Source organism: Coregonus clupeaformis, chromosome 9 (assembly GCF_020615455.1).
Source record: "Coregonus clupeaformis isolate EN_2021a chromosome 9, ASM2061545v1, whole genome shotgun sequence".
Taxonomy (NCBI): Eukaryota; Metazoa; Chordata; class Actinopteri; order Salmoniformes; family Salmonidae; genus Coregonus; species Coregonus clupeaformis.
In genome coordinates this window covers 28234653-28262151 of record NC_059200.1, presented here as the reverse complement: position 1 = coordinate 28262151, position 27499 = coordinate 28234653, and the positions used below count along the sequence as shown (strand labels likewise).

General features: G+C 42.8%; 1 protein-coding gene across 2 annotated transcripts in view; it reads left to right on the top strand.

Moving 5' to 3' along the window:
* The window catches only part of LOC121573904 (ankycorbin-like), a 61746-nt gene extending 46061 nt beyond the window's left edge, over positions 1–15685 (top strand). Inside the window, exons 8-18 of one of the 2 annotated variants that reach the window (XM_041886296.2) lie at positions 7288–7394; positions 7619–7806; positions 8208–8254; positions 8738–8824; positions 9261–9350; positions 9777–9926; positions 10354–10455; positions 10664–12205; positions 13283–13444; positions 14507–14572; positions 14672–15685. In XM_041886296.2, the coding sequence (XP_041742230.2) occupies positions 7288–7394; positions 7619–7806; positions 8208–8254; positions 8738–8824; positions 9261–9350; positions 9777–9926; positions 10354–10455; positions 10664–12205; positions 13283–13444; positions 14507–14572; positions 14672–14758 (2628 nt within the window). In that variant the 3' untranslated portion in view covers positions 14759–15685. The remainder of the gene's footprint in view (positions 1–7287; positions 7395–7618; positions 7807–8207; positions 8255–8737; positions 8825–9260; positions 9351–9776; positions 9927–10353; positions 10456–10663; positions 12206–13282; positions 13445–14506; positions 14573–14671) is intronic. The other variant, XM_041886297.2, reaches the window with a different exon arrangement.
* Positions 15686–27499: the final 11814 nt, after the last annotated feature.

The following is a 27499-nucleotide window of genomic DNA, read 5'->3' as shown; positions in this document are numbered from 1 at the left end:
CTTTGGTCTGGAGTCCAAATTGGAGATTTTTGGTTCCAACCGCCGTGGCTTTGTGAGACGCGGTGTGAGTTAACGATTGATCTCCGCATCTGTATTTCCCACCGTAAAGCATGTAGGAGGAGGTGTTATGGTGTGGGGGTGCTTTGCTGGTGACACTGTCTGTGATTTATTTAGAATTCAAGGCACACTTAACCAGCATGGCTACCACAGCATTCTGCAGCGATACGCCATCCCATCTGGTTTGGGCTTAGTGGGACTATCATTTGTTTTTCAAAAAGACAATGACCCAACACACCTCCAGGCTGTGTAAGGGCTATTTTACCAAGAAGGAAAGTAATGGAGTGCTGCATCAGATGACCTGGCATCCACAATCCCCCGACCTCAAACCAATTGAGATGGTTTGGGATGAGTCGGACGGCAGAGTGAAGGAAAAGCAGCCAACAAGTGCTAAGCATATGTGGGAACTCCTTCAAGATTTGTTTAACACTTTTTTGGTTACTACATTATTCCATATGTGTTATTTCATAGTTTTGATGTCTTCACTATTATTCTACAATGTAGAAAATAGTAAAAATTAAGAAAAACCCTTGAATGAGTAGGTGTCCAAACTTTTGACTGGTACTGTATATATGGATGATTTGTAAAACCGCTCTCCTCAATTTTCTTAGACAATTAGGCTAAGGCAAGGGCTGTGTAACGTAATACTCCGGAAGTCGGGAAGCAGGTGCAGAACATGAGTTTAATAAAGAATCAATGCAGACGAACAGAACATGAGAACCGTACATAACGTGAGAGAAAACAATACTACCTAGTGACTGCTGTCTACTGAGGGCTAAATGAAGGAGTAATCAAGGAGATAATGATGACCAGGTGTGCGTAATGCTTGTTGCCAGGACCGGTGGTTAGTAGACCGGCAACGTCGAGCGCTGGAGAGGGGGAGCGGGAGTAGGACTGACAGGCTGTTTCCTCATCTCTGCTGCTGCTGCCTTCGCCGCATTGTTCTCAATCCCAATATGCTGGTTAACTTTGCTATTATGCGCATAGCAACATCGGGAAAGGCGGCAATTCTACGGCGCACTGAAGATTGTTTCAGAACCGCGGACAGCGACCGTATCCAACGTAGGAGAAAGCACAATTGTTATAAAATAATATTTGATTTATTAGTGTTGCACCATTATATTTACATAATATAACTATATACAATTTCAGTATCACATGTCTTAGAGTGATGGACTGTGCATTCCCCGTGGCCTCCGCAATGGATTATTCCACTGAGACAGGCGCGAATCAGACAGGTGTCTTGTGCACCATAAAGAAAAAAGCTTCACTGATCAACACTCTAGCACACACATTCACCCACATATAAAAATGCCCATGTTATTTCCAATTACATTAATTGCAGCACTGGGGTCGTATAAAGAGCCGTGAGGGCTTTTATGTATTGTTTTTACAGTTATTCTGATCCAGTAATCTACCACGGGGATACATGATTAAGAATGTATAACTTGCTATTATAAACTGGGTGGTTTGAGACCTGAATGCTGATTGGCTGACAGCCGAGGTATGTCAGACCGTATACCACGGGTACGACAAAACATTTATTTTAACTGCTCTAATTACGTTGGTAACCAGTTTATAATAGCAATAAGGCACCTCGGGGGTTTGTGATATATGGCCAATATACCACGACTAAGGGCTGTGTCCAGGCACTCCGTGTTGCGTTGTGCATAAGAACAGCCGTTAGCCGTGGTATATTGGCCATATACCACACCCCCTCGGACCTCATTGCTTAAATAACCAATACAGCATAGTCAGAACCTCTGATTCAACTAGAGAATCATACTCTTCCTTTAGTGAAGTTTCGTGTTACATAATGTGTTACATAAAGTCCTCCATACTTGTTTTAAACATTTCTCAAATCCTGCATTTCCTCTTATTTTTGCTAAGTTTATAACGTTGACACAGACCATATTTCTTCAGCTGGCCGACTGAGAGAAAATGATACACACAATAAGATAGATTGTTAACAAATGAATCCATTTGGCGCAATCAAAGATGTTAGCTTTTGTTGCAGAGGTATAAGAAGAAGCACATTTGTGTTGTAGTGTAGATGAAAAAACCCTCTCCAATCAAGCTTTGGGTTCTTATCAATCCTCCCTGGTCCTGAAATAGCACTGAACACTGTTATTCTCCAAGGAACTAACTGGGCACTGTGGAGGGTCCTGGAAGGCCAGGGAGGGAGTCACACACCAGTCAGAGTCCATCGTTTTCTCGCCCCACTCAAAGCCTGGTTGACACTTCATCATTACTGTGAGCTTGTTATCATGTCAGAATCCTCTGGATGGTAAACACGCAAGATGACTGTGTCTTTGTCAGAGAGCTATTGCTGCAATCAAAATTGTCTCTCTCAGAAACAATCACGTGTAATGGTGTAGTGCTCCACAGTGTGATCTATCCATCAGATATAAATGGGCTTTGATGCCATCTGAACAGCGGTACTTTAGCTGTGTGGGCAGAGCCTGCTGTTCCAGACAGAGAAACACAGTCGGGGGCGGGAGACAGGGAGCAGTATGTATCCTTGTTTAGAGGTTTTGTAACTTCACAGAGTGTGACCCACTAGAAGGTGATGGAGACTGTCATCAGCAGTGCACACAAGATCAGGTAAAATAACCTAATTTGGCTGCATTTCATATTCAGTGGGATGAGCTGTAGCTTACGTACTGTGGACATGCACACACACACACACGTACACTACCATTCAAAAGTTTGGGGTCACTTAGAAATGTCCTTGTTTTCAAAAGAAAAGCACTTTTTTTGTCCATTAAAATAACATCAAATTGATCAGAAATACAGTGTAGACATTGTTAATGTTGTAAATGGCTATTGTAGCTGGAAACGGCTGATTTTTAATGGAATATCTACATAGGCGTACAGAGGCCCAATATCAGCAACCATCAGTCCTGTGTTCCAATGGCACGTTGTGTTTGCTAATCCAAGTTTATCATTTTAAAAGGCTAATTGATCATTAGAAAACCCTTTTGCAATTATGTTAGCACAGCTGAAAACTGTTGTGCTGATTAAAGAAGCAATAAAACTGGGCTTCTTGAGACTAGTTGAGTATCTGGAGCATCAGCAATTGTGGGTTCCATTACAGGCTCAAAATGGCCAGAAACAAATAACTTTCTTTTGAAACTCGTCAGTCTATTCTTGTTCTGAGAAATGAAGGCTATTCCATGTGAGAAATTGCCAAGAAACTGAAGAACTCATACAACGCTGTGTACTACTCCCTTCACAGAACAGCGCAAACTGGCTCTAACCAGAATAGAAAGAGGAGTGGGAGGCCCCGGTGCACAACTGAGCAAGAGGACAAATACATTAGAGTGTCTAGTTTGAGAAACAGACGCCTCACAGGTCCTCAATTGGCAGCTTCATTAAATAGTACCCGCAAAACACCAGTCTCAACGTCAATAGTGAAGAGGCGACTCCGGGATGCTGACCTTCTAGGCAGAAATGCCATATCTCAGACTGCCCATCTTAATATTTTCTTTTTATTGGCCAGTCTGAGATTTGTCCTCTTGCCCTTTATCTACTTCCCCATAGTCAGATTAACTATTGGATACCATTTATATGTCTCTGCGTCCAGTATGAAAGAAGTTAGAGCTAGTTTTGCGAGCCATATCAAACTAGCGTTAGCGCAATGACTGGAAGTCTATGGTATCTACTAGCATGTTAGCAGTTACCATATACTTCCAGTCATTGCGCTAATGCTAGTTAGCAACTTCCTTCAAACTGCACGCAGAGACATAAAAATGGTATCCACTGGGTAAGTACTGAAGATAAAGGGCTTCATTGCCAAAATCCCGAAGTATCCCTCTAACCCTAACATTAACCCCAAACCCTAAACCTAACCATAACTCCTAACCATAATTGTAACCCTAATTGTAACCCAAATCCTAAACCTAACCCCTAAGCCTAAAATAGCCTTTTTCCATGTGGGGACCGGCGAAATATCCCCACAAAATGTCCTTGTTTCTCACACACACATAGAGTTTTTGAACATTCACAGTCGTGGAGGAGTGGATGCTTATAGTGTGGTTGTCTGTAATCCATGTTAATGTCAACATAACGATACAACACACAGAGACAGAAGTATCTCAATATTATACAGGATGGTGATGAGGTGTAGTCACTCATACCTTGCCTTTCACTTGCAATAATGAACAGAGTAGAATAAAGGGGATCTATAGACAGTGGGACACACAATTGATGTAACAATGTGGCTTCGCTAGGACCCTGTACCCACTCCTTCATGGTTAACCCTCCCCATCTCTCTGTCGGGCCAGACAGCCTTAGCCACATCTCTCTGTGGTGCACTGTGCTGAGATTACACATGGCTTAAATGTCAGATTGTTACATAAGCTTCCTGGGCCCTGGCAGACAGCCTCTGCTCCACTGGCCTCAATCACAGATGCCATCCTGTGGCTTTATTTAGGCATGAGGATCAGACCATGTATTTCTCATCCCCCCAGACTGTGAGAGTATGAAAACATTCACACTGCGGCTGCTAGAGCTTGTGTGCTAGAGATAAGGAAAGCAGGTTTTTTTTGTCTTAGAAACCCTTAGAAACCCACGTAATAGCTTTGCCCTTTGTGGTGTATGTTAGGAGTGCACCATTAAGCAAGTCTGACACATTTCCAGTCGACTCTGACATATCTCCTAACCCCATTTAGATTCCCGAAGAGTGTCAAATGTCATATTTGTCACACCTGCACACAATGGCTAGTGATGTTTCCTCTTTTCTACGAAGGTTGATTTTTGTCCTCTCACCTATAGACATACAAACACTTATTAAAACTGTACAGTGTGGTCTGAAAAGATTCCCATGTTATTTACCAAAGGTCATTCCAGTAAATAAGAATAAGATATGAGGTGGAAACTGTACTCTGTGTGGTCTGAACGTAGTAAGCAACTTCTCCTTTTGATGACGGCTTATGTGGCATCGAAATGAGTCAGAGAAAGGTATTCTAGTGGCCAAATTGACTACAAAGTGTACATAGGATAATTTTGGTCAAAAATTCAGTATCGTCCAAAACTGAGATTTGCGAGATAATTAGGAGAATAATGTATGTCACAGAATGAAGGGTACCGTAACAGTTTTCCTTAGGTTGGTTTTATTTCAATCCTGCCCAAATACCCACAGCTGGCAACACCCAACTAATCATCAATTTGGCGCACAGCTGCACGCAACTGGATCACAATGCCGATATCCCTATGGGGCTAGTTTGGGACCATCAGTAAATTACACAATGTACATGGGACAATATTTTAAACGGTCAATAGCTCCAAATTACAACTATAAATTGTAGGAATTTGTATACAAATATTGAAAGCATTTAATAAGACAACATTGTGTAATTTATTGATAGTCCCTAACTGGCCCCACAGACAGGCTATCCAAAGTCAAACCAAATTTTGCCACGGCACAAAATAACCAAAACCAAAACAAACAGCAAAGGCATCCAACAAGTTTGTAGAGTCACAAGCTTGATGTACTCATTGTGTGCTATGAATTTGGGACCAAATACTAAACCTTTGACTACTTCAATACACATATAAGTGAATTTGTCCCAATACCTTTGGTCCCCTAAAATGGGGGGACTATGTACAAAAGTGCTGTAATTTCTAAATGGTTCACCCGATATGGATGAAAATACCTTCAAATGAAAGCTGACAGTCTGCACTTTAACCTCATAGTCATTGTATAATTTCAAATCCAAAGTGCTGGAGTACAGAGTCAAAACAAAACAAAATGTGTCACTGTCGCAATACCTTTGGAGCTCACTGTATCACCAGAGAAATCACTCAACCTACGGGTTATGGTATGTGATGTCTCTCTGGGGAAAGTACGTTGGTGAAATAAATTATTTTTCAACTGGCTACTGGTTTTAGTCTATGGTAGAAGTTTGAAGTTATGAAGTTCATTTGAAGTTGAGTATGAAGTCTGCGTCAACCATTAGTATTTCACGTTTTATGGTTGTCCTTATAAGTGTTTTCAGAGAGCTTTCAGGGATATTATGTGATTTTGAAAAATGTTCCATCTACCAGTGAGACAGTAAATCCATATGATCATGTTAGGTAACGAGTCAACGCCCAGTGCAGTGTGTAATGTTCCGTGAAGCAAAGACTGGGCCTGTAGATATTGCCTGACTCTGCTTTTGAAGAGGTGTCAGTTTCCTGAACCTTGTTAATAAGGCAAGTCAAACCCTGGGAAAGAAAAGTAGAAATGAAAGGATAGACAGAAAGGAATATCGAAAGGACAAGAAAGAGATGGCTGGCTGGCTGTGTTGTGTGCATTATTTGATAGGGAAGACTGTCTGTGCGTCGGAAGAGAAGACAGCGTGGGTGGATGTTTGTGGAGGGGTCTGTGTATGTGGGTGTGTGTGGCTGCCTGAGAGAGAGAGAGAGAGAGAGAGAGAGAGAGAGAGAGAGAGAGAGAGAGAGAGAGAGAGAGAGAGAGAGAGAGAGAGAGAGAGAGAGAGAGAGAGAGAGAGAGAGAGAGAGAGAGAGAGAGAGAGAGAGAGAGAGAGGGGGGAGAGAGAGAGAGAGAGAGAGAGAGAGAGAGAGGAGAGAGAGAGAGAGAGAGAGAGAGAGAGAGAGAGAGAGAGAGAGAGAGAGAGAGAGAGAGAGAGAGAGAGAGAGAGAGAGAGAGAGAGAGAGAGAGAGAGAGAGAGAGAGAGAGAGAGAGAGAGAGAGTGAGTTTTTATTTCTCTTTTTCCCTCTCTCTGAGCTGTGGGACAGAATAGCTGATTCAGTGTGCCAGAAGGATACAATAAAAGGACTTGACTGCTTTGCTTTCATGTGTTTCAGTAGAGGTTGGAGATATAAAGTCATGCTTCTACTTTAGCAGGATGCTGAAGGATGTAGCCCAGCCTGTTACCGCTCAAAGCTCTAAGTGTTGTCTTTGGAATTGCATTGTGGTCATGGACTACATGACCGAAACAGCTTGTGTCTGGTATGGTATGATTTCATTGCAGCAGACCGAACAATGCACTATCTTCTAGTGTACAGCAGCTGAATGTACTGTGAAGCTTACATTCCAACCACTTCTTCCTCTTCTTCCTTTCACTTCCTGAGAAACAAGGTCATGGAGCCTTTTACAGTACATTATGTGAACTTCAGTATGACAGTACAGTATGCAAACTTCTGTTCTGTGTTACTATGATCAAGGCATCTGAACACACTGTATACAACGTACTGTTAGTGAACTATGATGTGTGTGCCCTGTAGGATGGTCTCAGCCCCCTGCTGCTGTCCGCCAGACACGCCCATGCTGAGGTGTGTAGCAGCCTCCTGGACTGGGGAGCCGACGTCAACGCATGTGATAAGAACGGCAGGTAAGGAAGGACTCATCTGTCAGATCACACATGCATTCTACTTCATAACTTCATTTACTCATTACCGGGTTGTCTTCAAGCACATTACATTATAATACCTTAATGGTGATGTTGTGGATGATGGTGATGATGATGATAGTGATAATGATGAAGAAGATGTTAATGATGAGTATTATGATGGTGATGATGATGATGATGATACTATTTCTGACTGTGTGATACAGGACAGCGGTGATGCTGGCCAGTGAGAGCAGCAGTGTGTCTGTAGTGGAGGTTCTGGTCCAGAGAGGAGCTGCCCTTCAGGCTGTGGACTCTTTGGGTCACGACGTTCTGCACTACGCCAAGCTGTCTGGCAGCAGTGAGATCAGGGCCGTTCTGACCGCTGAGTTGCACAAGGCCCACTCAGAGTCCGGTGAGAGAAGAACTGTCTTTAGCACTGATCGAGCCTAGTATGAGGCAATTAACCAGAGACTCTAGCAGACTCCTTCCGGCTTAATTTCCCTTCAAATCCATTTGAAGTGACTAGAAGTTATGAAATTCAAGCTTTCGGATGCATGTTAATGGTTGTAACATGAAGCATTGTTCTGTTGTTCACTTTGTAAAGTTATAGAAAGAGAGATGTTTTGACTAGAAGAACTTCAGGCTTTTCTTTACTTTCCTGCATAATCTACCCAGATACATCATTGAGGTCCTTGTGGTCAAGCTTTGAAATGCAACTTTTCAGTTGACCTGTCATGCAGAATTTATACAACACTGCCATCTTCAGGCTGTGTCTTGAATGTTGTCCTTCCCCTCTCTCCTCCCTATTCACAGACACCCCGAAGTCCCCGAAGTCCCCAAAGTCCCCCAAAACTCCTCAGGTAAGTTAGTTCAGCTTGTGCAATCTTTCTATCTTCTTCCAAGCTTCACAACTGCAACCAGTTTTTCCCAATCATTGAACCTACACACATTTAACTTGATATCAACATGTAATAAATTACACTTATTAGTCTAATCAGAAGGAATAGTACACATTAGACAGTCAAACCAACCTCTTTCCACTGTAGTGTCGTCATTGACAACCTTATCTAAACTTGAATGAGATGATAGCTTTGTTTCTTTTACATAATGACTCGTTTTGAAATGCACCTCAAGCAGCATGTATGAGCACGAATCTAACACGTTAGTTAACAGATCAATCTTCAGGGCCTTGCTACTCTTGGATAAATACCTTCTCTTTGATCACAAACTCTCCAAATGTTTGATGATTCTTCTCTTTCACTAACTAACCTAACTAAAAACTGCTGGATCGTTCTTCTGTTTTTGTTCTTCTCTTTCTTCCCACTCCTTCAATCACACCTCAGCATGATCAACTGGCTAGGTTAGGTGGCGATCGAAGCACAACTCCCAAAAAACGAAAAGCACCTCCACCTCCAATTAGCCCTGTGCAGGTAAAGGCATGTCTCTGTCTGTCAGTCTGTCTTTCGTCATGTTGGTCGGTCTGCCTGTCTGTTGGTCTGCCTGTCTATTTGGTCTGTCCGTCTGTTTTTGGTCTGTCCGTCTGTTTTTGGTCTGTCTGTCTGTTTTTGGTCTGTCCGTCTCCTGTCTGTCTGTTTATCTTCCTTTTTGGTTCCCTTTTGAATGGTCCTCAGCCCTGCTTGTGCCAGGTATCTTAAACGTTATAATATGTGTTTACCTTGTCAGTATCTGTTTGAATTCGTGTGTAAAAAAATTTTTGAGCCTCTTTGAATTCAGTGCTGCATTAGGGTTGTTTTTCTGTGTGTGAGTGTATTTGTATGTATAGATAACTTTTACTGAAGTAATTATTGTGTCTATGGTGCAGGAGTAAACAATAAGAAATGTCATTCATGTTTCCAAACTTTCTAGATATCTAGTCCCAACTCTCCCGCGTACATGACCCCAAATGAAACTCCAGTCTCCAGTAAAAGTTGTGGATTTAAAATATTTAATTATAAGGTACATGCATTTACACTCAAGAATATTTCTTATAAGTCATTAGGCCTCTCATTTGGTTGTTTTCCATCATGTTTTATTTTCTGTGTCACTACTGTTGTTTATGTTGGTTTTGCTTACTGCGCTCTCTCTCTCTCTCTCTCTCTCTCTCTCTCTCTCTCTCTCTCTCTCTCTCTCTCTCTCGCTCTCTCTGCATAACTTTCTCTCTCTCGCTCTCTCTCTCTCTGCATAACTTTCTCTCTCTCTCTCTCTCTCTCTGCATAACTTTCTCTCTCTCTCTCTCTCTCTCTGCATAACTTTCTCTCTCTCTCTCTTTGCATAACTTTCTCTCTCTCTCTCTCTCTCTCTCTCTCTCTCTCTCTCTCTCTCTCTCTCTCTCTCTCCCTCCCTTCCTCTTCCCCTCCTCTTTCCCTCTCCTCTCTCTCTCAGGAAGAGGAGTTGCGGAGCGTGTCTCTAAAGGAGGAGTTGGAGAAGCTACAGGAGGAGAAGTGCATGCTGCTGGAGACCATTGAGAATCTGAAGCAGATTGTGGACCAGACTGTGACTATATGCCAGACTGAGACGGAGCCGGAGCCCAAGGCGAGTTACAGCTACAGCGCAGGCCTTTAATATCAGTCTGCTTTGATCCCAGTCCACTAGCGTCTCTCTCTCTCTCTCTCTCTCTCTCTCTCTCTCTCTCTCTCTCTCTCTCTCTCTCTGGAATCCATTTATACAGCTGCTGTGCTGTGTTTTTGACGGCTGGGCTGTCAAAAACTCATCACTGTTTTTTTCTGCAGCAGCTCAAAAACCCACACTGTAATGTAGTCAGTTACAGTACAAGAGTTAACCACCTGCTGCACTACTTTACTTAACACAGTCTGAACTGTTGACTAATATTACTACATGTACATCAGAAATTACTAATGGATGTGTGATGTAAGTTTCATGAGATGGCCCAAAGTCCTAACATAATATTCCCTGGTGGTCCAAACCATTGTATGTTAACTATATAATTGTGCTGATACAGGCAGAGGACTGTGGGAAGGTAGACTCAGCTCTGGTAGTGGCCCTACACGCCAAGATTACAGCTCTGTCTCTGGAGAACCAGCAGTTGGCCCAGATACTCAAGGTTAGCCAGATACTCAAAACAACTTGTCATTCCAGGGACGTAGATATCCTAATATAGTGAAATATGGTGATATCCCAGTGTGGTGTTTGCTATAATTAGGCCCTCTACCTAAGAAAGATCCACTTAATAAGATCCTAAATAATCAACTAAACCTTGTCTACTTATCTTTCTCCATCTCATCACTCCTTCTATCTACATCTCTCTGTAGAAGCGTCCTTCTCCCCAGGGAGGTGAGGGTGGCCAGGAGGACTCGTCCCATCCCAACAGTATGAACTCTAACACCTCCTACCACACCAACCACAAGTCCCCCAGCGAGACCCTGCTCCAGCCCCAGGGGACAGAGGAGGAGGACATGTCTAAGGCGTCTGCCCTGGAGCTCAGCAGCTCCTCCCTGAGACAAAAGGAGGAAGAGAGTTGGGATGGGGGGAAGGAGGGAGGCGAGGAGGAGATCCGACTGCTGAGGGAGTCCCTAGGAAGAGTCCAGTCCAAACTGCAGGAGACGCGGAAGGAGAACTGCACGCTCCATGCCAGGCTCAAACCTGAGCAGGAGGAGGTGACGACGACGAGGGAGGGGGAGGTGCTGCTGGAAAGTCTAGCAGAGCTACAGGCCAAGTTGACGGAGACGCAGGAGAAACACCAGCAGGCCAGAGAGGAGGTACTGGCCCTCAGGGCACATATTGAAAGAGGAGGTGGTGGAGGAAGTGAAACGACAGGGCAGGAGCTCCAGAGACTGAGAAGCTCTCTGGAACAGGAAGTGAAAGAGCTGAGGTCCCAGCTGGCCCAGTCAGGGCAGCAGAGGGAGAGAGATGTAGGCCGGATCAGGGAGCAGGAGGCCAGGCTGAAGGCAGTAGATGACAGTGGTGATCGGGAGAAGAGCCTGCTGGTGGACCGGTACAAGGAGGCGCAGGAGGAGATCAGGATGCTGCAGGAGGCACTGAGGGGGACGGTCCCCGTAGAGGCTGCAGCTAAAGACTTTGAGGAGATGAAAGGCGAGCTGGGGAGCGTGATCGATGGGCTGCAGCGCCGCCTGTTGGAACTATCCAAGTCCTACAGCGAGGCCAAGAGTGAACTGAGCTCCACTAGGAACCAGCTAGAGGAGACCTGGGCTGTCAAGTCTAAGCCTGGCAGCCCTGTAGCCTCCCCAGACAAGGAGCAGGACACGCTGAGGAGCAGAGTAGAGGAGCTGCAGGCATTGCTAGCCGACACACAGAGCAAGTATTCAGCCTCTCTGGAGGAGATTGCCCTCCTGAAGCAGGAGGCTGAGGCTGAGGCTCAGGAGTCAGTGGCGTTATCTGACCACACCCAGGTGGTGTCCTCTCTGGGCAGCGCCATCAAGGACCTGGAGGGCCAGGCAGACGCTCTGAGACAACAGCTGTCCCAGAGGACCCTGCAGGTGGACGCCCTACAGAACAGACTTACCATGGAGAAGGAACACACACCGGAAGACTCAATATCACAGCTGGAACACGAGCAGATGAGCGAGGGCCTGGAGAAGGAGATGGGGAACCTGACACAGCTCCTCCAGGGGGCCCTGAGGAAGCAGGATGAGATGGCTCTGGAGGCGGCTGCAGCGTGGCAGGAGCTGAAGGAGGGGAGGAGTGAGAGGGAGGCCCTGCAGGAGCTAGCCATCAGCAGGGAGAAGGAGAACCACACTCTGAGCACCAAGCTCAGAGAGGCCAAAGATGCAATCGCTCAGCTGAAGAAGCTGGTGGAGGAACATGTCAGCTCAGAGAGAGAGAAGAATAAGAAGGTTTGTTAGTTACAGCTTTCTGTTGGTAGAGTGTTTTATACAATGTTCATTGGTAATGATATAGCTAGCAAATTCCCTGGTTTGGCAAAGGAAACACTTAAAGTACCTGTGCAGTCAAACACGTGATTTTCCAGTGTTTTATATATATTTCCACACTATGAGATTGGAATACTACTGTGAAATTGTGAAAATGATGATTAAGCCCTTTTAGTGTAACAGCTGTTTGAAAAGGCTGAAATTTCAGCCTGTTGTGGTGGGATGGAGTTTTGGCCTGCCTGGTGACATCACCAGGCGGGAAATTAGTTAATAGACCAATAAGAGAGTTCCAAACCTTTATGCCAATAATAGACAGTTTTCAGTTTTCCCCTCCCCACTCAGACCACTCTTGCTTGAGAAATTGCTCTTTGCTAATAAGCTATTTGTGTTTCTTTTTGAGCATTTTAATTGAAAACAATCCAGTACTTAACAGTAAGGTACTTAATCGCTACCCAGAAATAATTTCATATTGAGATAAAAACCGCTGCATTGTTAAAGAGGTATCCCTCTATTTTGCGATTTATTTATTTATTGTATTTTACCCCCTTTTTCCCCCCCAATTCCGACTTTGTCTCATCGCTGCAACTCCCCAACGGGTTCTGGAGGCGAAGGTCTAGTCATGCGTCCTCCGAATCATGACCCGCCAAACCGCACTTCTTAACACCCGCCCGCTTAACCCGGAAGCCAGCCGCACCAATGTGTCGTAGGAAACACTGTTCAACTCACGACCGAGGTCAGCCTGCAGGCGCCCGGCCCGCCACAAAGAATCGCTAGAGCATGATGAGCCACGTAAAGCCCCCCCCCCCGGCCAAACCATCCCCTAACCTGGACGAAGCTGGGCCAATTGTGCGCCGCCCTATGGGACTCCCGATCACGGCCGGTTGTGATACAGCCCAGGACTGCGATGCAGTGCCTTAGACCGCTGCGCCACTCAGGAGGCCCTCTATTTTGCTTTCTTATGACATTTTGTTTAGTCTTTGGTCATGATAGAAAAGCTGTTTTGTCTAAGCACTTTTATTGATCCCTATGTTTGTGTCTCAGATTGATGACCTGTCGAGAGAGGTGGGGAAGTTAAAGGATGCCTTAAACAGCCTATCCCAGCTGTCCTACAGCGCAGGCTCAGCCAAGAGACAGCAGACCCTGCAGCAGCAGCAGCTGGACAACCTACTGCAGCAAGTCAAGCAGCTGCAGTACCAGCTAGGGGTAAGTCACGTTCAAACTATATGGCTTATTCAACCTACAATCAGTGTACTGTATTCAACCTCACTCAGATAGCATCAGAGACAGAAGACAGGATACACCGTTTCACACGAATTCCTAAGACTAAATACTTTCCTGGAACATTTGTCAGACAGTTGGAAGCTAACAGTTGGGTGAGTTACTGTGAATGATGTGCTGAAATATCTGTACTGTCATGATTAGCCAATAACTTTAGTTTTTTAGAGCCAAGACGTCTAATGTCCTGATCCAGGGCAGCCTCCTCTGGTCCAAGACATAATGAGACACAGGCGTGTTTGGGCTGGGCGGCCAAACTGGATCATACTCCCACTGGGCAGAAATTGGTTGAATCAACGTTGTTTCCATGTCATTTCAACAAAAACATTATATGCCATGACATTAAATCAACATGGAAAACTGTTTGGATTTGCCAAAAGTCATCAACGTAAGGGAATTTCATATTTTCACCTAAATCCAATTACATGGTGACATGTTTTGTTGATTTCACATTCAATTCATGTTAGTTGACAACTCAACCAAATGTACATCTAAAATAGACGTTGAACTGACGTCTGTGCCCAGCGGGCTGTATCTCCCCATCTGCACCTGTTTCTCACAGGCTGCAGCACACACAGCTTCTTAGTTATTGAGCACCCAGTTTCTTTGGAAGTACTCAGATAGCTATGACTAAGGACAATTACATGTAGATGCTGATCTAGCAAGGGGTTTTCCTGTATATGCAATCTTAGTATTTTTGGTTATCTTTCATAATTCTGAGCAATTTCACCATGGTTTTATAGCTGATGAAGGATATTTGACTAGCTAATTGGGCGGCAGGTAGCCTAGCGGTTAGGAGTGTTGGGCCAGTAACCGAAAGGTTGCTCGTTCGAATCCCCGAGCCGACTAGGTGAAAAATCTGCCGATGTGCCCTTGAGCAATGCACTTAACCCTAATTGCTCCTGTAAGTCGCTCTGGATAAGAGCGTCTGCTAAATGACTAAAATGTAAAAATAACACACTAACCTGTTTCTGCATCTCTGTACTATAGGAGTCAAAGAGGCAGCACCATGAGATAGTGTCCATCTACAGGATGCACCTCCTATACGCCGTCCAGGTATGTTCTGATGCATACTGTGTACTCTGGATAGCATTTCATATTAAACGCTGCAGGTGTGGTTTTAATGTTATGACATCATGGCTTTATTCCTCACAGGGTCAGATGGATGAGGATGTTCAGAAAGCCTTGAAGCAGATTCTGATGATGTGCAAGTTGCCAACAGAAGCCAAATTAAGTGTCTGAGATGGAACAGTCTATCTGTCTACTGACAATGCTGGAGAGGAGACACAACCTATCTGATCTATCACACTACAGTGCACGTGTGCCCATCAAAGCAAAGATAATGATAAAAAAAAAGACATTCTTATGTCTACAAATGATGTCAGAGGGTAGCTATGAAGACTTGTTGTCAATAGATTTGACTGGCATCCTATCTATGAACTAGCAGTATTCGTTTTGTAATGTTGTCAATGTTGAATTGTAGCACCGGTTTTCTAGTCTGGCTAACACCTAACTCGAAGTCCTCCTGACTTCACAGTCTGAAAAGGCTATTTTGATGTTGTCGGCACGACCACCCACAGCCCCCGAGCGCCGTCCCTTCCAATACAACTGTTGGATTTTCAAATCCAAACAACATGAGGTCTCAACCCCCCAGGAAAGAAAAAATGTTTGAGAGAACCAATCAAAGCTCAGCCCATTTCTGCGCAAATACTGCATTTACAACCATTGTGTCACAGCTCTCTTTCGGCTGTTTACCACGTGAGTTGTGTCAGCCAGGCTATATAATCAAAAATATTTTTTGGACCTCTGCATGCAACTTTTCCAAAATCAACCAAAGAAGAAGAACACTGCTAAATACTTTAGCGACATTTCAAATTATAAAAGTAATATTTTCAAATATATGCAATATTTTTCAAGATACATAACTTATTTAAATGAAAACAAAGAAGTTTGGTAGTTGTATTTTTTTAACAACCCTATTTGGTGGTTTTTGAATGAATTCAATATTGTGTGATAACCTAGGCCCTTTTTAGTGTCTGCAATCTGTGAATGCCAATTTTACCCAATTGTGGGTTTTGTCCTCATTTACTCCATATTCCCTTGGAGACTTCTTAAATCAATATGACTTTAAGAACCGAATTGACTTTTAAAATAATGAAACCCCCCTTTCATTGCCTCAGCAATTATACTTATTGAGCAATAATCCAGTACTTGAAGGGGGATGTGGTATCAGAGCTCTGGGTAGTCTCTCTGAGGACAGAACATAGCCATGTGACTAATGCACTTTCCTCACGCTGTCCTCCCATTCAAACTCTATAGTCTGCAGAATATATAGCCTCTGCAGATTACCTGTTACACCTTTAGTTTTTGTGTCCCATGTACCTGCTCTTTCCGTGTTGAAGCCTGACAGATTTGTCTTGATTCTTGAAGGCTTTAAAAGTAATATTGCAGTGTTCTTCTTCCATCCTTTTGTAATATCATTATAGTGTAAGAGCTGTAGCAGGGAGTCATATTGTGTCTTGATTTTTGGGGGATGAAACATCCAACCATTTCAGTGTTGGTATGGCAGCATGTGAGGCTCTTGGCCTGTTGAGCAAGTTGCTCAGCCTCATTCAAACCACTTCATCCACCTACTTACTATACCTGAGCAGTGCAGCATGTATTGTGTTGTATTGTGAAATGTGAAATTCATTAGGTATAAGTAGGAGGACTATAATCTCTCAATGATAGATGCTCGTAACATACAGTAAATGGTAGTAGCATCAGTCACTGATCATTTGGACAAATCACGATTTCGCAGGTGCCCACATCTTTCAAATTTCGGAAGGGGAGTGGACATTTGACCCAAAGACTTGCCTGAAACTGGCTGAGAGTTTACGTATAGAGGGACGGAGACTTTTTTAGTACCTTTTCTAACACATCTCCCACAGAATTTAATCAAGCATCTGACGCGATCACGCAAGATTTTAGTTCAGTGTGTCCTAGATAAGTGACAATGTGTCTTTGGTGCTGTTTGTTGTGCTGTGTTAAGTTTAAATCAAGTGCTGTATGATCTCATTGTAGCCTGGTAAGTGTAACAACTGCACTATTTCATCCCTGCACTTCCACTGTTGTCCTCTACAAATCATGTATTTTCAACAGCCTAGGGAATCTGAACTCTTTTCAGTACAAGCAACATTACGGTTGTACAACTGCAATGATACAAGGAACAATGCAGCAGATGCATCCAATGATAAATAGCTGAGTATATTAGTGGGTTGAACGCTCAGGATTGTCACAATTACATGGAATGTGCCATATCTTACACATAGTGTACTCCCATAGAACGATCACAGTGATTGATGTACAATTACATCAGAGCTGTGATATGCAGGATAGCTCCAGATATGGCTGACATACTGTACATATCCCAAACCCATAAAAACCACCAAAGTGCTGTACTTGATGTTCTTATCATACATTTCTGCTCTTACGGCACCTCTAAGACTGCACTGTAAAAAAAAAAGTTACCTGTAAATTACTTTTAAAAAAGGTACAGTATGTTGCCGTAAATTCCAAATAAACTTTGGTTTAACAGTACATACTGTACAGTACATACTTTTTTATTACAGTAACTTACAGGTAACTAGCTGCCAGTAAGTTACTGTAAAAACAACAGGATTTTTTTTTACAGTGTGTATTTACTCATGGAGCCCAATTCGGCTCTTTTGCCCAATGGTGATCTGATTGGTCAAAATACTAATTAGTGGCACAAGATCAGTATTGGGCTGCCTGTTTAAACGCAGCCTAAATTATTTAGGATTATGCACTACATCTTCATACTACTCATTGGAATACATTTCTAAAAGATTACCTTTACAGTATCTATGAGGACTTGATCTTTCAGACTAAGTACACGGTAAAGACAGGAGTGAAGTTGTCCTTTTATCCTAGGTCACTAAGGCTGTGTTTAGACAGGCAGCCCAATTCTGATTTTTTTTCCACTAATTGGTCTTTGGACCAATCACATCAGATCATTTTCAGAGCTGATCTGATTGGTCCGTAGACCAATTAGTGAAAACAATATCAGAATTGGGCTGCCTGTGTAAACGCAGCCTATGAGTTTCTCGAATAACTCTTGTTAATAAGGGTAAAAAGAAGACTCCTCTCTCAATGACAGAGAGGTTAATAAGCGTTGCCTGAATGTTTTAAATTTAGAAAGGGATAAGGAAGGATACAGTATGTCCTTTGTGTCTCCTGTTTTTCAACTTGTTGTTGTAATTCAATCTGATTTTTATGTTTGTTTGCCAATTGCTTTTCGCCCACTTCAATAAATTGTAAAGGCCTCGCCTGTTGCCTTATCCATAAATATGGCATTTAATGGCGTGTATTGATCCAACTGGCTGTGGTGATGATTACTTTTTATTTCAACCCCGCCAGAGAGCGCAAATGCCCTTGATTGATTGATCAATAATCAATTAGGATGACAGAGGTAATCAATTAGGATGACAGAGGGGCTTCTGCCAAACAATAATGAATGGCCATGCTCTGATTTCAACACACACACACACACCACTTTTGGTGATGTAAAGCAGGTGGAAATAATTTGTTCTCTGCAAAACTAGCTTGTTATTTATAGAAGTTGTAGAGCATTAGATGGATGTTGATTTAGGGAGCTGCTCAGGTTACCCCAGGCATGGATATTTGTGTTAGATCATGGCTATTAGATAAGGATTTATCTCTACTAGCCTGACAGCAGACTGCATTTACAGCCCTGATGACTTCCTCCTTTTGTATAAAAGTCTGGACCGTCACTATGCCCCATCTCAGGTCATTATTCACATCTGTTCCTCTCAGGCCTAGATTCAATCTGTAGCGCTGAAGATCTGCGCTATTGCGAGATTTGAATTTATAGGCAATGTTCCTGCGTTCGCTGAGACTGTATTCACGGTAAACTCTGCATATGTCGGCTCAATCAGAAATTACCTTTCAATTGTGCTATATCACAGATCTTCCGTGCAACGGATTGAATATAGCCCTCTGTGTCAACACCCTTATCAGTATGTAAACCCACCCTGGAGGTTCCGATCAAACCCTTCTGACAGTGGGAAAAACTCAAAGTATTCTATCTAGTTGATATTTTTCTCTATATCGTGTTGTTCTAGGTATTTGTTTATTATAAAATAAAATCAAGCTTTATTTATACAGCACATTTCAGACATGGAATGCAACACAATGTGCTTCACAGGAAAAAACTAATAAAAACAATGAAGAAAAAAAAACTGGAATATTTACCAGACAACAAACATAAGAGGATAAAAAACAAAAGAATAACAATAAAAACTGAACGACTAAAAAACACCCTAAGGAAAAGCAAAGCTAAAAAGGTGTGTTTTAAGATCTCTTTTAAATATGTCCACACTTTCAGCCCCTCTCAGGTTCTCTGGCAGGCTATTCCAGAGGCTGGGGGCATAATAACTAAGGCTGCCTATGAATGCCTCGTGCTGCAGCATTCTGTATGTTAATTAAAAAGTGTATCTACTGGAATCTAGTTGTCTAACAGTGTGTCAGAATTGGAGCTGTCCACCACCCCCTTTTTAGAGTTCTATAGAACCCCCCTCTTCTCCCCTCCAGGAGTGGGAAGGAGCATTTGGAGGACACATGACTCACTGACTGCTGCTGTAGCCTCACTGACGACAGGCCTTTAGTCTGTGGCACAGACAGGAAGCACAAATATATATTTTTTTGTCTTTGCTTTAACTTCTTGGAAGTCTTTCTCGATTGTTTCCTGTTATCAGTCACCCTCCAGCTAGCTGCTAGCGAGTCGTCATGTGGCATAGGAAGATATTGAGGTTGAGTTGAGAATCTGATTTATCCTGAAGACATTCTATTGATAATTGAAATGGATAATGTGCTTCAGAGAAGTGGAAATAAGGTTATTGTACCCTGCGGACATCTACTGTAACTTATGCACAGTCATGCTCCTGCTGACACATACTCATCTTACGTGCATATTATTGTGCCTGTAGACGAGCATGACTGGTATCGCCGGTTCTTTGTGATTGTAATCTACTCTGAAAGTGATTCTCTAATAGCATTCTAATTTCTCCTGAACCTCATATTAACATCACTGCTATACCTCCGTACAGGAAAGGTGTTCTGTTAAAAGACTCAGGGAAGTTAGGAGTTGGGCGGACGAGGGTAGACGGCACTCTACTTCCCCGCAGGCCTGTGCTGACCTCAGGACACTGACAGTTCCTTTTGGTATGCCCCCGACACACACGTCAACAGACTTTCCTTGCTGTGCCGTGGTCTCAGATGTGCTGCCAGCTGAATTTTGGGTAATTTATCCGCTCTATTTTCCTCTTCCCAGTGGCACGACCCTTTAGAGTTTCCTCCCCTGGCCCACTATCATCCCCCTAGGGCAAGAACAGAAGAGAGCCACCACTGTAAACCTCTGCCATATAGTGACTGAACTCTCCTAGCTCCAACAGACTAGTACACCTCTCATGACTCATAACAATAGATCTTTATAACCTCTTAATAATTTTTGTTTTCCTGGTGAGCTAATGGCTGAATTGCTGCTAGGAGAGGCAATGATAAAACCTGTAGAACTTCAAGGATTTAAGACAACCACACTCCCATGTAGAGTTGCAAAATTCCAGTCACTTTTCCAAAATTCCCAGGTTTCCAAACAGGTTTTCTGGGAAATGTGGGAAAGTTATTTTGCAATCCTACTCCCATATTTCCACAATTCAGGCAGTTTCATGCAGGCACTAGGCCATCCAGTGCATTGAAGCCAGTGCAAGATTGTGAGGTCCAACTCCAGCGGTTTTAGAATTATGGTTTGCATGCACTATGTTAATGATTTCATTGACCATGTTTCATAAATCTACTATTTACCATATACTGTATTGAACACCTCTTTGGAAATGTGGAAACCTCTTCATAGCAATTCTCTCAGCCTCTGGTAGGTGGCAGTATGGACTTACCCACAGTATGGTCACACACAATATTGACTAAATTATAGACAAAAGTTCACCTTTGTGTGTGTTATCTCTTTTTGAAGTCATCAAACTCAACTGCAGTAAAAGTAATCAATACCCTGTCTCTAGGCTTTGCATCTGGACTTTATAGGGACATGTTTGGGGGAAAGAAAACAAGAACAAATATGAAAGATGTGTGGATGGAGTTGGCAATGACATGTCAATTATAGTTACAAATAAAAACTATGCTTGTAGAAAGATGATCTCTTGTCTCATAAAGTCTCTGAAAAATTAGTAAAGCTGTCCATGGGAGAAATTAGCTGGGTTAAAGTGAATTATTTCAAAACTTCTGTTGTACTATTGTGATTAATCACCCAATAATGTATGAAGTTTTCAAATCAACCAGTGTTGCTACTGATGTGCTGTCAATATTTGATTTCCAAAACAATGACGTTGTCTTCAGCTAAACATGCATATATGCAGCACAGGCCAATGAGTTTCCCAAACCTCCAGGGATATCTGGGCAACCGCATTTGATTGTCGAGTAATTTACTAATGTCCGCAACATTTCCTGCCTCTGTTCATTATGCCTCAACCGTGCCATCAAAAGATTTGCCTAATACACTGGCCCAGAACTGATTAATGTATTCACTGTACAAGGCGCATGCTGCTAAATTGCTGCAAGATGTATGGCCAACTGCTTACCCATAGATCACACAGAGTGTGGTGGTGGTGCTGCTCGCTCGCTCGTGAACCCAGGTCAAGGAGATTGAGTTCCACTGGCAATTTGTAATCAGACTTTGTGGGATCCTAGAGCCTTCTCTGGTACATTGAGACACAGGTAGGTATGTGAGTCATAATGTGGGTTTGAAATTATCTATCCACAGCGAATGGCAAATCTAATCATATACGGGTAAATGGCTTTCTCTCTTTATCTGTTAAGATGCCTGTGTGTAACAACTGTATTTGTGTGTGTGTGTGCACTCATATAGCCTAACATGATGTATTATTTAGGAGGGTATCCACAGTACTCTCCCTGGGACGGAGGCTTTGAGAGTACACAGGGCAGAGACTCACTCATCACAGGTCGTGTCAGCACGCTGTGCTGCTGAACCAGGCAACCTACCATCGCCCTCTGGATCCTTGCATCCGCACACAGCATCCACATCAATTTCTGATGAGCCTAAATGGAAACATGCCACAACCGGATTTCAAAACAGGTTATATTTTATTATTAATGACAAAGAGAGCTTCAAGCTGGGGGGGGGGGGGACTTCTCAAAGGCTGGGCTTAAATAGCTCAACACGGTTTCTACTGAGGAAGTTTCTCTGAGCAGGGAGAACCGGAGAATGCCTCTGATTGCCTCAGCAGTAACTACTCAACACACAGAGCTCACCCCGATCCCCAGCCGACCTCACACACACACACACACTACTAGACACATACTGTTAACAGAGGTGCTACCGCCCCTTGAACTAATACCCTTTGACCTTAACCACCCGCCAAGGCGCCATTCTAACCCATAACCACACCAGCCCAATGTGCCTTGTTTAATACCAGGGTGGCACATGTAAAGCAATTAGCACACCCAGCTCCCTAATGAAATGGCTTCTTTAACATCCAGTCACAGCTGATTCACCTAAAATCAAAGGTGCGGAAGCTGCATTTGCACTGAGTCAAAAAACGAGCAAACAGACACCTTGGGGGAAAGAGGTTTCAATGTTTGCAACCAAGTGACAGAGAATTTATGGGCATACTTAAGGTCTAAGAGTCTGACACTTTCGCCAAAGTGTCTGTGACTGGCTTACTAAAAAGGTAGGAAGTGAGTGTACTGTCTAGAGGGGGGAATAATTGTGCTCTTCAAAAGGACTTCAAAAGGCCAGCGGTGTCGGTGCAGTGTTAGCAAATGTGTGAAGAGAACCCAGGGAGGAAGTGGCTAGCAAGGGTTCACTTCTTCGGCGTGGAGGGAGACACTGCCTGGTTGGAGAGGGGAGGTGGAGGGAGGCACAGACACCATCTGTCCAGGCAGCCATGGCCGTAACTACATATGAGGACACCGAGGTCCGGACCTCTGTAATTGTTTCTAATTTGAAAATAAATAAATATACAGTACCAGTCAAAAGTTTGGACACACCTACTCATTTAAGGGTTTTTCTTTATTTTTACTATTTTCTACATTGTAGAATAATAGTGAAGACATCAAAACTATGAAATAACACATATGGAATGATGTAGTAACCAAAAGAGTGTTAAACAAATCAAAATATATTTTATATTTGAGATTCTTCAAATAGCCACCCTTTGCCTTGATGACAGCTTTGCACACTCTTGGCATTCTCTCAACCAGCTTCACCTGGAATGCTTTTCCAACAGTCTTGAAGGAGTTCCCACATATGCTGAGCGCTTGTTGGCTGCTTTTCCTTCACTCTGCGGTCCGACTCATCCCAAACCATCTCAAATGGGTTGAGGTCGGGGGATTGTGGAGCCCAGGTCATCTGATGCAGCACTCCATCACTCTCCTTCTTGGTAAAATAGCCCTTACACAGCCTGGAGTTCTGTTGGGTCATTGTCCTGTTGAAACACAAATGATAGTCCCACTAAGCCAAAACCATATGGGATGGCGTATCGCTGCAGAATGCTGTGGTAGCCATGCTGGTTAAGTGTGCCTTGAATTTTAAATAAAACACAGACAGTGTCACCAGCAAAGCACTCCCACACCATAACACCTCCTCATGAGGGCCAGTTTAATCATAGCGCTTGATGGTTTTTGGGACTGCACTTGAAGAAACCTTCAAAGTTCTTGACATTTTCCCTATTGACTGACCTTCATGTCTTAAAGTAATGATGGACTGTTGTTTCTCTTTGATTATTTGAGCTGTTCTTGCCATAATATGGACTTGGTCTTTTACCAAATAGGGCTATCTTCTGGGTACCTCCCCTACCTTGTCACAACACAACTGATTGGCTCAAACACATTAAGAAGGAAAGACATTCCACAAATTAACTTTTAAGAAGGCACACCTGTTAATTGAAATGCATTCCAGGTGACTACCTCATGAAGCTGGTTGAGAGAATGCCAAGAGTGTGCAAAGCTGTCATCAAGGCAAAGTGTGGCTATTTGAATAATCTCAAATATAAAATATATTTTGATTTGTTTAATGCTTTTTTGGTTACTACATGATTCCATATGTGTTATTTCATAGTTTTGATGTCTTCAATATTATTCTACAATGTAGAAAATAGTAAAAATAAAGAAAAACCCTTGAATGAGTAGGTGTGTCAAAACTTTTGACTGGTAGTGTATATATACACTGAGTGTACAAAACATTTAGATTCACCTGCTCTTTCCATGACATAGACTGACCAGGTGAATACAGGTGAAAGCTATGATCCCTTATAGATGTCACTTGTTAAATCCACTTCAATCAGTGTAGATGAAGGGGAGGAGACAGGTTAAAGAAGAACTCAATATTAGGAAGGTGTTCTTAATGTTTTGTAGACTCTGTATATTTGTACACAATAAAGAAAATAAATGATGGGTCAACATCTAAATACTGCTCCCAGTATTGATTAATCCCCTAGAGTCGATGTACCCAACCCCCGCGGAAATCTAATTAGCATAATAAAAACATCCCCATCAAAATCCATCAATTTAAGCTAGAGATATGTTTTTTTTTGCCATCCACTGCATCCACTGATGTCGCCCCACTGCATCTGCAGTGAAAGGTGGCAGAGCTAGAGCGATGTTTGTCAGACCATGATACGTCCTGGAAACCAGTCTTCTCATGAAAACGTCTGAATGGTTTGGCCTACAAACTATGGAAAGATGGAAAGATGAGACTCTCATGAACACAATGGATTTCTCCGTTTGTTCTACGACCCCCACAAGTGTCACGGGACTCGTCTGAAGTCGGTACAGCCGATCTGCCAACTTCAGTCACTAGCCTTCTAACAGTTTAACCCCTCTATGGAAAGGTGAGTCTCTCACGAACTCCCCATGTTGTTTTGCTATAAGACGCCCACAAGCCTCACAAGACTAGTCTGAAGGTAGCCGGATACCAGTTAAAAAATGAATGGAAGTACAGTATACAGTTGAAGTCAGAGGTTTACATACACCTTAGCCAAATACATTTAAACTCATTTTTTTCACAATTCCTGACATTTAATCCTAGTAAAAATTCCCTGTCTTAGGTCAGTTAGGATCACCACTTTATTTTAAGAATGTGAAAGGTCAGAATAATAGTAGAGAGTGATTTATTTAAGCTTTTATTTCTTTCATCACATTCCCAGTGGGTCAGAAGTTTACATACACTCAATTAGTATTTGGTAGCATTGCCTTTAAATTGTTTAACTTGGGTCAAACATTTCAGGTAGCCTTCCACAAGCTTCCCACAATAAATTGGGTGAATTTTGGCCCATTCCTCCTGACAGAGCTGGTGTAACTGAGTCAGGTTTGTAGGCCTCCTTGCTCGCACACGCTTTTTCAGTTCTGCCCACACATTTTCTATAGGATTGAGGTCAGGGCTTTGTGATGGCCACTCCAATACCTTGACTTTGTTGTCCTTAAGCCATTTTGCCACAACTTTGGAAGTATGCTTGGTGTCATTGTCCATTTGGAAGACCCATTTGCAACCAAGCTTTAACTTCCTGACTGATGTCTTGAGATGTTGCTTCAATATATCCACATAATTGTCCTTCCTCATGATGCCATCTATTTTGTGAAGTGCACCAGTCCCTCCTGCAGCAAAGCACCCCCACAGCATGATGCTGCCACCCCTGTGCTTCACGGTTGGGATGGTGTTCTTCGGCTTGCAAGCATTCCCCTTTTTCCTCCAAACATAACGATGGTCATTATAGCCAAACAGTTCTATTTTTGTTTCATCAGACCATAGGACATTTCTCCAAAAGGCACAACCTTTGTCCCCATGTGCAGTTGCAAACCGTAGTCTGGCTTTTTTATGGCGGTTTTGGAGCAGTGGCTTCTTCCTTGCTGAGCGGCCTTTCAGGTTATGTCGATATAGGACTCGTTTTACTGTGGATATAGATACTTTTGTACCTGTTTCCTCCAGCATCTTCACAAGGTCCTTTGATGTTATTCTGGGATTGATTTGCACTTTTCACAAACTTTTTTTGACTATCTGCGTTTCTATGGGCTAATATCAGGAAGGCCAAATTCAATGTTTCAAAAAAAAAAGATACATCAAGGGGTCCTAAAATTCTAAATCAAATAGCTAAATGATCCTTGGTATGACCATCTTAAAACAATTCCATATGTAAGTTCATTAGAACTAGACTCTTAAGGATTGAAGCTCAGAACGCTTATATTCTTGATCTGACTGAGTTCTAATCGCACCTACCTCTTTGCGAACGAGTGGAATCACAAACAGTGGTTTGTTCGTTATGTTTGCCTGCGTCACTCGGATTTGCATTTTTAGCAGCACATTCACCACTCTCAGCTAACTCTGCCCTCTCACGGCACAGGTCGAGGGCCTGAGACGTGAAACAAACTACCCCAGCTCGGAGTCAGCTCAAGTAGGCAACTAGAGATGTGTTTGTGAGATGCTGGACAAAATGCAATTTTAAAACTGTCCTGTGACTCCTGTCGTGTCTACAGACATCCCCCAAACAAACAAAAACCGACTCTCAGGGAATGAGTGCACAACCTACAGATGTAGGATCTTAATTTGAGCCAGTTTACTACAGCAGGAAAATAATCCTGCAGCAACAGGAAACGTTAATTATTATTTGGATTATAGTCAATGGAAGAAAAAAATGTAGGGGTTGATACATTTTTCATTAGGGCAAATCAAGTCTGACATTTTAAAGTGGAAATTGCAAACTTTAGAAGCCTTTTTAAACCTTGAATACACTTCAAGTTTGCATTTCCCGCTGTGCCGGAATATTCTCAGCAACAAAAGAGTGATCAAATTAAGATCCTACATCTGTAAATATTCACTTATAGATACTGTATGTCAGTCAGTCAGGTGGCTAGCTGCTGGCAGAGACTTCTATTACAGTAACATTAAAGGGCTCTGGCTAGTATTAGCCAGCTAGAAGGATGAAGTAAGAAGCTAACATTAAACAGAGCCTACCTCAGCAGGAGCAAAAAAAATGGCTATTATGTGCTCATAATAACTTTGCTTTACAAAGAGTAGGCAACTGAGACAGACGGTGATGTGGTGCTCAGTGGTAAGGCTGAGGCGGGTTGCAATGCATGCAGGAGGAAGCAGAGGAGACAGAGAGAGCGAGGGGAAGCAAGCATAGAGTGGTTAGTACAGTGGTTCCCAAACTTGGGGTCGGTCCCCATGTGAGGTCCCTTGAGAAAAGGGGCCTACTAATCTTTTTAAACAAGTTAGGAACTTTAAAAAATAAGATATGTTTCAATAATAACATCTCCACATGGCCCATCTTCCCTATAGGCCTACATTCAAATCCAATCAAAATGCAACCAATACAGTTCTAAAAATAATTGTATTTCATATTGGTGGTTGTTCATCTTATCTTGATTGCCCACTGGAGTTTATAGTTTATCCATCACCCACTTTTATTTTACCACTACATCACTGATATTAATACAGAATCATCAGTAATATTCAAATGATTCATGTGAACGTGATAATACGATCATCTGTGTGCTCCATTGATGTCTGTTTGTGCAGCGGTTGATTAGTAATGCCTCGGAATACAAATATGAATGCTATGTAATTTGAGAAAAGAGATATCTATGTAAAGAGTTGATGATTTTATGCAATTCAATCATTACAACTGACTGAACAGTCGCTGATGCTACATGTCCGTGTGAATCATTTCTCATATTTCCCCCCTAATAGCTAATAGGCTAGGTGTTTGTAGATCAACTGAGGTGAATGAACCTACAACAGCCAAGGTGATAATGGCTGGGGTAATTTTTGCTTGTTTTGCTGTTCTCCAAATAGCATTTGAATCGTATAGAAATGTATGAAATGAGCTTCAGCTTAAAAAAAGAAATTGCTCACTAAAACTCAAATCATGTTACAGC